General features: G+C 33.1%; 2 protein-coding genes across 2 annotated transcripts; one reads left to right on the top strand and one right to left on the bottom strand.

Annotated features, from left to right (window-relative positions):
- Window positions 1-340: 340 nt before the first annotated feature.
- Window positions 341-5506, top strand: LOC143637280 (non-canonical heme oxygenase HOZ, chloroplastic-like). The gene is made up of 12 exons (XM_077104714.1): window positions 341-547; window positions 1204-1263; window positions 1387-1473; window positions 2203-2301; window positions 2406-2501; window positions 2594-2659; window positions 3926-4016; window positions 4150-4217; window positions 4400-4465; window positions 4761-4811; window positions 4956-5020; window positions 5212-5506. The coding sequence occupies exons 1-12, from the start codon at window positions 350-352 to the stop codon at window positions 5267-5269; spliced, it is 1005 nt and encodes a 334-aa protein (XP_076960829.1). The 5' UTR covers window positions 341-349; the 3' UTR covers window positions 5270-5506.
- An 840-nt stretch (window positions 5507-6346) lies between these two features.
- On the bottom strand, window positions 6347-10364 carry LOC143637279 (uncharacterized). The gene is made up of 4 exons (XM_077104713.1): window positions 9898-10364; window positions 8940-9246; window positions 6665-6742; window positions 6347-6552 (listed from the first exon to the last, which is right to left on the bottom strand). Exons 1-4 carry the CDS (start codon window positions 10155-10157, stop codon window positions 6502-6504), a joined length of 696 nt encoding a protein of 231 aa, XP_076960828.1. The 5' UTR covers window positions 10158-10364; the 3' UTR covers window positions 6347-6501.
- Between the last annotated feature and the right edge of the window lie 3274 nt (window positions 10365-13638).

Here is a 13638-nt window from a genome sequence, read left to right as displayed (position 1 = left end):
CAGGCGGGCATTTAGAATCGTCAACGATAAAACCACCCGACTCTAACGCTACCCCTTATAAATTGGTCATTTTCATTGAATTCTGTTTATTAGTTATTATGAAACATGAAGTGTATATTTACTTTATTTGGTTACAATATACGTGAGTTGATGAGATATTGATTTATAATATATATAATAGAACCATTATGGTTTAATTTGAATTTTAATATACACTTTTGTATATACATGCTTTACAAATTTATTTACAAGCAAATAGACGTTATTAACTTATTATGATTTTATTTTTGGGTATAATGGACTCTATTATTAGTATTGTAAAAACAGTGTGCGGAGAGAATTGGGGAAGATGAACTTCAGTCTAGCGGCACCTTGTTCGACTCTACGATGCTCAATAATAACCTCCTCCTCACGTATTTATCTTAACCGATTATTCATCCACAATCATGCCCGAAACAGTACCACTTACGCAACCAATCCACCGCTCATTTCTCTATCCTACTCCACCGTTCGCCGCCGTATCTCCGCCACTCAATCACCTTCTCAGGTACCTTACATGCTCGTTAATTATGTCATCATTTCTTCTCTATTAACTTATTTCAATTATAGTCGCCTATTGTTAGGCTCAAACTCAATAATTAATATTCAGTTTGTTAGGTTACTGAGTTTAGTTTGTTAGACTAATTAAGCTTCTACTAGTATATAATATAACTAAACTAGTCATTTCTACTGAATCATTTACAGAGAATATGATAGTATTTCAGTTTCAGGATCAAATACAAATACTTACTTCTTAACATGAAAACAGTCAGAACTGATAACCAATTTGTTGCTGTTATTAGGTTTGTTGTTATAAGTATTTGCTGTTCTTTTTTGTTCGTATTTGCTGATTTCCGATTATGAGACGTTGTTAGTATTTGTTGATTTGTATTTTGTTGTTATTATTAGGTTTTTTTTTTCTTTTGCTGTTATAACTATTTGTTGTTGATTATGGTTCTTTTGTTGTTATTATTAGGTTTTTCTTTGTTATTATGAAATATTGCTTATGTAGACTTGTATTGATTCCTACGTTTTCATGTTAAGATTATTTTTTACATAAACCTCCCCTACAGTTTCATATTATTATAGATTAGGTTAGGTTAGATTGTCAAATCTCTATACCTAACTGTGATATGTGGATGTTTGTTTTTTGTTTTATACTAGAGTGCTTCATCTGAGGATGCTGCTGCTTCTGATGTGTTTCAACTGATTAAAGCTCACCAGGTACTCATATACACGATGTAGTGTGTGTGTGAGTTTTGTTTGTATTAATTCCTTGAAAATTTTATACAATTAGTTGTGTCAGTGTGTTTAGTATTATGATATGTGTTCTGTTTGCCATTTTAGGAAAAGGCTGCTAGACTGCCTCCGATTGAAAAGGTTAAAACTGTCCTTTATCATGGCGTTCGTGGCATTCTTTCCACTTTTTCTCAGGTTAGTTGCAGTTTCTGTTATTAGTTATGAAGGTCAATAACTTGTAGAAAAGTATGTTTCGCATACTTATATCAAAGCATACTTATATATGATGGTTTGTAAAATGTAAACTCGAAATGAAGTTGGATCTTCAGTAGTAAGTAGTTTTTGGTCAACTCAACAAACCAACGGATCTTAAGCGGTTATGGTCAACTATAAGAGTTTAATAATAAATAGTCTTTCTTTGAAAATTCAAGTATGATTTTTGTGGTCAAATGAGCCAATTTTAGTAGGCCTGTAGACGAACTGAGCGTACATGAGTGGAGCATGTTCGTGTTCGTTCGTTTTGACTTTAACCAAACAAACTATCGAACACGACCAGTTAAATAAACATGGTTTTCTTGTTTGTGTTTGTTCGTTAAGAAAATGAACGTGTCCGTGTTCGTTTGTTAACAATATAAACGAACAGTTCAAGAATGAACATAACTGGACATAGATGAACAAACATAAATGAACTAAAACCAATTATAAGTAAAGGCCTTAAAGAGTTATTAAAACTACACTAAATTGTAATGGCCTTAAAAGGTCAAATGAGTATATTAATGAATTTAAACAAACATAAATTAATGAACATAGATGAACATAAACAAATGGATTTGAATGAAGGAACGCTCACAAACATAAATGAACGAACGAGACATGTTTTATAATCCCTTGTTAAGACTTATTACAATTGGGTTTACTTTGCAGAAGTACGATGGTTATCCATCAGGATCAATGGTTGATTTTGCATGTGATGCCTCAGGATCTCCCATATTAGCAGTCAGCAGTTTGGCAGTTCATACCAAGGTTTCAAGCATGAATTTTATAGTCATACAAACATTTAACCAAAATTCTTAAACTTTAAATGTTCTCTTTTTGAAGTAATCATTAAAGTTGACTGCTTTTTACAGGACCTTCTTGCTAACTCTAAATGCTCATTGCTTCTGGCAAAAGACCCGGAGGATAGAACCGATTTAGTCATAACTGTACACGGTGATGCCGTTCCTGTAAGAAAGACTACTTTTTGCTAGATTTTATTTGATTCAAATGCTAAGTTGACTAATGAATAATGATTCATTTGTTTTGATCATCTTTAAAGGTTAATAAGGAGGATAGAGATGTTATACGTACTGCATACTTGGCTAGACATCCTGAGGCATTTTGGGTAAAAACTTTAATAATTTGTTAGTTATTTCAATGGGACGATTTTGGTTATGTTTTTTTTATTTATCTCTAGTGGATCAAATGAAGAAATTGAAAAGGAAAAAGTGAACTAAAAAGGATACGGGTCGAAAGTCACCCAAAGTGTATATCTAATGCATTAAGCCTCCTAAACATTTCATTCATAGTACTAGATTGTTATTGAAATAATATATGTCCTATGATCATATATGACACACTGATCATTTATAATCGAACTGAACTATGTTTGTTTATTTTCTAATCGAATGAACATGAGCAAATTATATCGTTCATTTATTTAAATGAACGAATGTGAAAGCATGCCCCATTCATTCATATATGTTCGTGAACGTCCGTTTATATATCCACTTACTTTTTAGGTCCATTATAATTTTGTCTAGTTTATGAAATAAAGTTATTACCTATAACAATTTTGTCAAGTTTTATGCTTTAGGCCTTATAGATTGAAGTTCAATTTACTTTTAATTGGTGCTGGCTTTATGTATGTTCTTTCGTGTATGTTTGCATGAACCGTTCGTTTATAATATTAGCAAACAAACTTAAACGAAAACAAACAAGAAAACCTTGTTTGTTTAAACATTCGTGATTGACTGTTTTGATAAATTTTAATGAATGAGCACGAACATGTTCATTTTCATAGCGAACGAACACGAACAAGAAAACCTCATTCGTTTATATGTTCGTGCTCGGTTGTTTTTTTGTTAAAATGACATGAACGAACATGAACATGCTTCGTTTGTGTTTGTTCTGTTCGTTTGCAACTCTATATATAATAGAAACTAGGTTATTTACCATAAATTTTGTTTTGAAAAAACATACAATAAGATATCAAAGAGTTTCAATCTTAGGTTTATTTAGAATGTACAGATCTTTTAAATGATTGCATTGTTTAAAAGAGATACGCTATGTTTGTTTTTATTTGTTAATAACACAAAAAAACAACACAGGATATCGACATTATGGAAAATAACGTGTGTAGATCTGTGTGATTACTTATTCTCTTTTTTGCTGTTTACACATATCCAAGGGGCGTTTTTGGAAGTTACTAGGGGGCAAAAGGTGAATATTGTAACTGGGAATTACTAGAATCTTTCGCCATCCCAAACTTGACTCAAATTAGAGCTCAGTTAACCAATAAGACTGCTACATAGTTGATTTCAGGATATTTTCATGTCATGATTACATAATTATTTCTATGTGACATTTATAAGCCATGTTTATCGTGAAGGTTGACTTTGGTGACTTCCAATTTCTTCGTATTGAGCCAAAAGTTGTGCGATTCGTTTCTGGTGTGGCTACTGCATTATTAGGGTCAGGAGGTTTGTCAATTTAAAATTCATGGTCCATAATAAAGAAATGATAAATGTTTTTGATTTTTTTTTCTCAGTAGCTAATTAACCAGATTTAATATATATATTCTCTTCTTACTCCTTGCCATATTTTTCTCATTAGAGTTCACTAAAGAGGAGTTTGCAGCAGCAAAAGTGGATCCAATCTATCAATTCTCCAAGCCTGTGACGGTATGACTGAATAATATTGTGTTGCATATGATTACCAAAGTTGCAGCATTGAATTATTTTTAAAAAAAATACAATTTTTTTAAACAGATATTGCTTCCCAGATTGGGTAAAAATGCAAACCTATAGCTGCAGAAGTATAATATACTAATTTCATCTAATAAACTTATTATGTGACACTGCAGTCTCACATGAATAAAGACCATTCAGATGATACAAAACTCATGGTTCAAGGCTCCACTTCAGTTCCGGTAAGCGATTTTGTTTACAATCGGGTTCTGGTTGTTTGTTTACCGGTTTCATTGGGTCGAGAAGTTCGGGTTTGGACATATTTGTTAAATTTAAAAACTTTATGTTAATATTTCAAGAAAGAACATAAGCCTCATACTATTAGGAAAGTTAGTGTGTGCTTGGCTACTTGCATATTTTTTTATTTTAACATGGTTACATGTTAAAAGTTGAATCGATGTTGTTTGGGTTAATCGGTTCGAATTATTCGGATTTTTGATGTTTTAAGGTCTAACCAATGCCCGACTCTAATAACAGGTGGACTTTGCATATATGCTGGATATTGATAGCCTTGGGTTCAATGTAAAGGTGATGTTGGTTATTTTTATTTGCTTTGCATATATAATCATTAATTTTAAAACACGTGGAATTTAGTCTAATAGTCAACTGAACTTAAGAAAACTGAAAACATTTTTTGATTCTTAATTTTTTTTATTTTACATTGTTTATCAGGCTGGCTATCAAGGTACAAACTTTAAGCTTCGGATTCCATTCCCGAGGCCCGCACAAGATAGAAAGTGAGTAGTGGATTAATTGTGACTATAAAAACAATAATATTATATTAGATCTTTGGAAACGGTTTAAGAGGTTTTATGCATTAAGTTAGACTTTGAACAACTTTCAACCCGTGTGATCCTTTTCACTATTTATCTACATTTTTTCTTTTGATTTGGTCATTTCATTTTTATTTTTTTTTGAACTTTTGCAGGGACGTGAAGACACTTATAGTTGAAATGCTTCAAGCTGCCAGGTCTCGAGCAACTTAGCGAGTTGAGTTAAACACTTTCACGTTATATTCATTTGTCACTTGCTATGTTCATGCTATGATATGTTTTGAGGTGATTATGGGTTAATAAATGCATGAATCTGGACCCATAATGTAGATATTACAGAATTTTATATGAAAAGTGATGCTGTCTTTTTTATTAACTTGTGAATTAAGATGCTTGACTTGATCTTTGTGGGATATAAACGCTAAAGATGTAGTTAAATTTGCTTGTCTGCCAAGTGCTAATGTTTACCTGAATCTAGAGCTGTTCATTTTAGTTATAAGCAAAAACATATTATTTATTAAAAAAATATAGAAATAAACCAAAAAGATTAACTCGTGTATTCTTGAGTTTAATAAATGAAAGAAAATGTGTTCCCGAGTTTGAAGGAAACGGAGAGAAAACTCACGACTTTTTGCGTTAAAAATCCCAAATCATTTTCTTTCAAATCTCTTCAATTTGAATGAAATAAACTTAGTTTTGTTTTCATTTCTCATTTTCTCTCCATTTCTTTTGTTAAATAAAAACAAAACCATGAAACATGTTTTTTTTCTCACATTCTTTCAAATCCTTTCCTTTTTCCTTTAAATGAGACTCGGGAACACAACATATACGTGTCAATCTAACACGACTTGGGTGGTGATAGAAAATGAAAATTTTTGCAGGTGGTCATGAATGTTGCAGGCAGGTTCATAGGACCGTTCAGAAAGTTTGCTTCGTCTAGGAAACTGTGAAAGCGTACAAATGTGAACGCGAGCAAGAACACACTGCATAGGATAGACATTGATGTTGCTTTCTACATCTCCCAACATTTATACTCCCTATGTAATAATATATTTGCAATTTTGGATATATATATTATATGTAGCGAAAACCTTATATTCCATGGGACAAGCTAAAAATTTTAAGTTTGGTATCACTAGTCAGATAAATATCTATAATCCACTTGAACATGTAAACGCAAATCCCATGATTATTCATTTATTCGGTCATGTCATGTCACATTAATTTGTATTTTAGAGTGTGATTACTTGTAAACTTAGACATTGGTTTTCCTTAAATAAATTCAATAAGTTAAATCAAATATTAAAGTGGCCTTCATTCATTCATACCATCCAATATGATAAGACTTGACAATATTGAGAAATGAAATTCCATTTGAGATTAAGATAGAAAATATACAAAAAGATTGTAATTGAAACTCCATCAAGTATACATAAATAACATCATCAATCTGAATCACTCTCCATGCTTCCCATGGCCTTCAATCCTGTTGGTCTCTGCATTCAATCAAAACATAACATACCTTGACTTTTAGTACCAAAACACCCTTAATTCTAGGATTACTAAATTACAACAAATGTTTAATGAACAAAACAATAATAGAAATACCTTCTTTGTGTTCTTCTTTTCTCTGACCTCATATCTCTCTTGGCACATATCGGACAACCATGCCCCTGGACTCACCAACTGCTCCATCAACCCAATAGGGACAGATTAGTAAAACAACAAAAGATGTGTAGTAGCCAAATTAAAATAAATAAAGAATATTCTTTCTCCACAAATGGCCAAAAGACCCAACAATAATCCAACTACCAACTTGGTTCATTTGCAACAAAACTTTCAATTAGGCTGAGGGGTGTGGGGGCTCTAACGGGGGCGCGAGTGGGGGCTCCAGCCAATAATATTGTGACGTATGGCAGAGAGAGAAACTGGATAAGATGGGTGTTGGAGCCCCCGCTTGAGCCCCTGGCCCTGGTGTGGAGGGGCGCGAGCAGGGGCTCCAGCGGATTTTTTTTTATTTTTTTATAAATATATTCACGTCTCCCAATGCTAAGCAAACCACCGGATCAGACAGACAGACACCATGGCTGCTACAACCGCCACCGCCGGGATCAGCTCTCCGTTCTCCTTAAAATCAATACCATGGCCTTCCGATCCCATGTTTCTTACATTAAAATCCACAACACCCATGCTGCAAATCTCAACATCATTACCTCAATCTCGTGTAAGAATCGAACCGATACCCATGTCCGGCAAGTGGCCGGCGATGAGGGTGTCGGCGTCTGTGGCTCAAGAAGAGGCGGCGGTGTCGGCGACGGAGGAGGAGGAGACGGTGGCCGTGACGGAAGAAGAAGAACAAGTCTCCGGTGACGGAGGAGATCAGTCTCCGACCGACAGTAGCTCGGTAAATACAAAGCTGTATTTTGGGAACCTGCCGTATCTATGTGATAGTGCTCAGCTCGCCGGAATAATTCAAGACTACGGCAGCCCGGAGCTTGTTGAGGTACATATTACATATCCCTCATATATGATTCTTTCATATACTTTACTTTTATTATCATGTAAATGATCCAACGGCTATGTCACGTCTCCCAATGCTCCTTTACGCCACCTTTCTCCCGAGACCCACCTTGCGCCCGCCTAGTTTTCCGCGCTCGCGCCCCTCTCGCGCCTCGGTGGTGTGGTGCTCGCGCCCCCAGGGGCTCTCGCGCCCCCGCTGAAGCCCCACACCCCTCAGCCTTACGCTTAGTTGGATATGGTATCGATATCACCAGAATATACTCATTTTATATACTTTTAGGCATTCACCATGTGAAACAAGATTTACATTTATACTTCACATGATAAAAAATTAAAAATATATACAATAATAATAAAAGTAAAGGTTGTAATTTATGACCAAACATTTATAAAATCACGGGAACAAATTACAAAGGCGGAATTGGTCAAACAAAAGCTTCCAAAATCGACGGTAAGAATATAAAACTATTTAAATTTTAAACAATAGAATCTTTTTCCACAAAGGGATAAAAATTCACATAATTGCGGTCTAACTTGTACCACTTGCATATTGAAAATAGTAATTTAGGCTTATTTTATTCTAGCACTAAAATGCCCAAAAAAATTTATAAAACACACGAAAATTTTATTAAAAAATAAATATTTTACAAATCGAAAAGACAATTTCCGACCGTGAGTGACATACAAGCATATACTTTAATATCGTCACAAATATCTTTAATGTTTAATGTTTAAAACCAATCCACCTTTTTTTAAAATAAACATATAAGCAAAAACTCAAATGGGTATTAGGAAGTAGCCAAAAATAAGTAAGAAATAAAAAGTGGGTTAATATAGTTATAAATATAAATATTAAAAAAATCCTATTTTCTTGTTTTTCTCATAAAGTAAAACCCATTTTAAGGGTAAAATATTCTTAAAAAAATGGCTAAAATTCAACAAAACCATGCAGTAATCACTTATACTTTCTTTATTTTTTTTTTTTGGTTATTTAAGAATTTAGATAGATGGAAAAATGCATTAAACTAGTTATAAAGTATAAAAAAAAAACAAAATGATGAACAAAAACTAGTTAAAACCCATTTGAAAAGTAAAAATTTCATGGGTAGAAAACTTTCTTGTCCCACAAGTAGGTTTAAAAAAACCAATAATCATCAAAACCATGCAATAACCACCTGTACATCCTTCATCAAAGGTTGTACCTTGCAGTCATCAAGAATTTAAAGGGTAGAAAAGAAATTTTTCTTTAAACTTGTAAAAAAAACTAAAAAACACACACTTAAGATGAGATTAGTATGTGTTGTATTGTAAAAAAAAAAATAAATAAATAAATAATAATAATAAAATAATAATAATAACTTACAAGTATAGTTCTTTGGATCATTTTAGCCCTCTTCTTGGGCCTATGAGAAGGCTTACAGCCTTTCATCGCCATAAAATCTTCTTCTTTCTCTTTATTCGTTAACGCTATGTACAGCTTCGGCCACACATGTTTACTCTTACCATTACCATTACCACCACTCTCATCACCCACCACCACCCCTCCGCCGCCGCCGGAGCAAATCTTCACCTTCTCAGCCGCCGCCGTACACCCCCTTTTCGTATACCCTTTCTCCGGCGAGGGTTTCCGACCACTTTCCGGCCTTAAATTCGTCACCGCCTCAGAATTCCTACAACAAAATCAACAAATTAATTAATAAATCTTCTTGTTATGGTGTGATTCCGGTACAATAATTTCGATTTTATTGTATAATTTTAACCAATTTTGCTGGTTCTTGAAATTGGGGAAAATTTATTGTTTTAGCGAAATTGATCAAATTCGCATCTGGGTCTTCATAATATTAGCTACAATTTATGATTTCCAGTGTCTAGATGAAAAACCCACATCGAATTTTATAAAATTTATATTTTTTTATCAGAATTATTTAGGGTTTGTATGAGACAAAATTGGGGGGAAAATATCTTATCTTGATTTATCAAATTCGTATCTGGGTCTTCATGAAATTAGTTACAATTTATAATTTCCGGTGACTAGATGTAAAACCCAAGTCGAATTTTATAAAAATTTATAAAATTCATCAGAATTTAGGTTTTACTGGTGACAAAATTGGGGAAAATTATCTTGATTTATCAAATTCACATCTCAATCTTCATGAAACTAGTTACAATTCATGATTTCCAGCGTCAAGACGTTAAACCCACATCGAATTTTATAAAAAAATTTATGAAATTTTATCAGAATTGTTATTTCTCAGAAATTATGGTTTGTTTGTTAAAGAAGATGAATTTGTGGAAAATTAATAATCTTTTTATTATTTTACCTTGTGAGACGAGTAGACGGTAGAGAAACATTAGGTTCTCTACTATCATTATCGGAGCTAAAAGTAACAAAATGAGAGTTAATTTTCCGGCGAACTCTCCGGCGGCCGGACACGGCTACCGACGGCTCCGTCGAATCGTCACCGTCGCCGACTCTGACACATCTGAGTCTCTTTTTATTACCCCATCTTAAGAACAAATCAGATGTACTACTCTCTGTTTGTTTGATATTACTACCTCCCCTGTTTTCAGTTTTCTCCATTAATTCAAAATTCACCGGAATTGAGCTTCTGGGTTTGAAATTAATCAGCTAAAGAACAGAGATCTGGGTAAATTTCGATGGAATTGTAAGAATTTGTGGGTTAATTGAGCATAGACCTGCAAATTAGCAACGAAATTAGTTGAAAAAAGGACCAAATTGAAGAGGGTTAATTGAAATTGGAAGATGAAGTTTACATGAAATGAAATGAAATGAAATGAAGTGATTGATTGGTGAATTTGGGGAATTATGAGTTGAAGAAGAAGAAATGGGGGGTTTTATTATTTATATTATATCATGGTGTGAGATAAGTTGGGATGTGTGGTGGCCCTTGGATTATGAATCAACGGTGGATGATGGTTTGAAAGAAAGTAGATCCATCATATCTCTCCACTTTACTCTTTGGGTCCGATGCTTTCTTTTTTATGGATTTTAAGGCCCATAATAGAATCCGTTGATGGTTAATGGGTTTATGAGCCCAATCAACAAGGCTTTAATGGAGTAGGGAGTCAATGAGGTATAGAGGTGCACAAATCGGGTTTTTTTAAATACCCGGGTTCGGGTATGACCAGGTATTGGTAATAATCAGGTCGGGTATTGTCTCTAAAAACCATACCCTATTCATCGGGTCCGGGTCAGGTATAGAACCGAGTATTCTAAAATCGAGTATTTGAATACCCTATTATAAGGTATTGTAAAAACCCTATTTACGTGTTTTTTTCCGGGTATATATTAGATTTTTTAAAAGTCTCCACTTTTTAGGGGTATTTTTCGGGTATTTTTAAGGTATTTTTCGGGTATATATCAGGTATTTGAAATACCTGGTTTTGGGTATTGGAAAAACCCGGTTTCGGGTATGGAACCGGTTCGGGTTTTCGGGTATTACCGGGTACAAATCGGTTCCGGTTCGGGTTCGGGTTTTAGTGCCAAAATGCATACCCTATCATACCCTATCCGTGCCCTACGGGTAGGGTCAGGTGCGGGTTCGGGTATTAAAACCCGCGTATTAAAAAAACCGGTTCCGGGTTCGGGTTTTTTGTGCATCTCTACAATGAGGTGGGGCATTTTACCACTACGTCACATCATTTTTTATAAAATTTCTTATTGTTGTCTGGAATGTCACGTGTCGAACAACCTCTAAATATGCTTAGTTACCATTACACGTCTTAAAAGTTGAGTTATTTGAAGTCTCATTGTCTACATGCTAGTGACATGACACTTTAACTTGCACCACTAAATATTTCTTCAAGGACAAAATGCTTTTAATTCCTAAGACTCGAACATATAATCTTATAGTGTTTAAAAGATTGTCATTCCGATACATGGACCAGTACGAAACCGCACCTGACTGATCAACATATGTGTCGTATCAGTTAAGTATTGGTATCATACTGATTTAATATCGACCTAACAACATCGGTACTTCTATTCATTTTTATATTTTAGTTTAGATATAAATCGGTATTGGTATTTTTTTTTATTACCAATTCGAAACCAATACCATACCATCATAACTGTCACGATACCTGGTTTATTTTTTCAGACCTTTTATTTCGGTATTTTTGGTACTGAGATTAAATTTTGGAGATGAATTTATTTTTTCCCGGGGATAATTGATCGACATCATATTCAGTTGTTTAGTCATCTACACATCACCGATCTTTTTCTATACCACATTAACATCAATAATTAACAATCAACCATACCTGACTCATTACCGGTGTAATGTTGACATGATAATTACACGAGATTGGAACATGAATGTGACACCCCGATCAAAGGTGACGGAACATGCTGGGGTGCAACCGATTGCCCAAATATACAAGACACTATTTAAAGTGACAATATTTAATCAACTCATTTATTTCATAAATCAATAATCAACACCTCTCGTTCACACAAACAAATTTAATATAAGTAACATTTATATTGTTTGTTTTACTAATACTTTAATAGTCTTGGTAACGTTTCTCATCAAGTCCTCGAGTCAAAACAAAAGTCAAACCTGTAACATTTCATAAAATAAAGTTTGTCAACACAAAGGTTGGTGAGCAATTCATAAGTTTGAGCATATAAGTATATAGTAATAAATAGCCACAAAACTTGTATACAAAACAATAAATAAAAGTTATAAACTTGGATAAAATAGTTATCGCTAAACAAGTTAGCGACACCCAACTATAAGGGGATGCCAAATAGTTTAGGATTTTATAGTTATCGTTAATTGCATTACGTTAACGACACCTTGCCAAGAGGGGTTGCCAAATGGGCTAGGATTTATAGTTCCACCATCCAAAAGCTGTAAACATAGTTATCGCTAACAAGTTAGCGACACCCAACTATAAGGGGATGCCAAATAGTTTAGGATTTTATAGTTATCGTTAATTGCATTACGTTAACGACACCTTGCCAAGAGGGGTTGCCAAATGGTCTAGGATTTATAATTCCACCATCCAAAAGCGATAAACACATAAGCACATAATCATGTAAGCATAGAACACCAAATCAAGCATTTATTTAAGTAGAGTATACAATCATGTTTGTGGGGTTTAAGATTCAAGTAAATAAAGCATTTAGTTTAATAAGTATAAAATGTCACCCCAAAACGAAAGATGGAAAAAGGGGGTATGAAAGTACTCACCTCGATTGATGAACCGAGAAATAAATAGATAAATAAATGAAGCTCGAACGGTAAACGAACAGATCCGACTTGAAAGCTAATTGAAAACGAATAAATAAAATATTAATGAACTTGACTTTAGTTGAAACTACATTTGAAACATTGGACAAGAAGGTTCGGTTGTTAATCGGATTATCGGTTAATTTGTTAACGATTAGGGACTCGTACTTATTTGATAATTAAAATAAAAATAATATTATTTTATTGGGGCTTTTAAATAACTAAACCAATATTAATTAGAAACAAGGCGGGTTTTAAATCAAGAGTTCGGTTTTCATAAAATGAATTGATAATAAAGTTTATAATAATATTATTAATGATAAATGGTAGTAATGATAATAATAATTCTATAAAGATAGATTAAAGAATAACGATATAAGATAAAGATGATAATAATAATAACAATAATTATTATTACTAATACTAGTAAAGTATAATACTAATAATAATAGTTAAAGAATAACGATCTTAGTATTAATTAAAATGATGTTGATAAAAATAATAATAATAATAAATAATATTGATAGTAAATAATGATACCACCCTCGGTTCGAGTTCTAAACGAGTTCACAAAATAAATATAATAATATCATTGCTAGTAATTAATGATAAAATATGATTTTAATAGATATATGACTTTTAATAATATTAATAACATCTTTAATATTTATAATAATAATGATAATAATAATAATAATAATATTATCAATTAGTAAATATAATAGTATGTTATACAAAATAATACTAATAAAAATCTTTATATTGAAATGTTAGTATTAATAGTAATAAAATTTCGTTAAGTAT

Source organism: Bidens hawaiensis, unplaced genomic scaffold (genome assembly GCF_021521415.1).
Source record: "Bidens hawaiensis isolate Kalapana, Puna unplaced genomic scaffold, B.hawaiensis_p1.1 tig00008219_1, whole genome shotgun sequence".
Taxonomy (NCBI): Eukaryota; Viridiplantae; Streptophyta; class Magnoliopsida; order Asterales; family Asteraceae; genus Bidens; species Bidens hawaiensis.
This window is presented reverse-complemented; position numbering and strand designations above follow the sequence as displayed.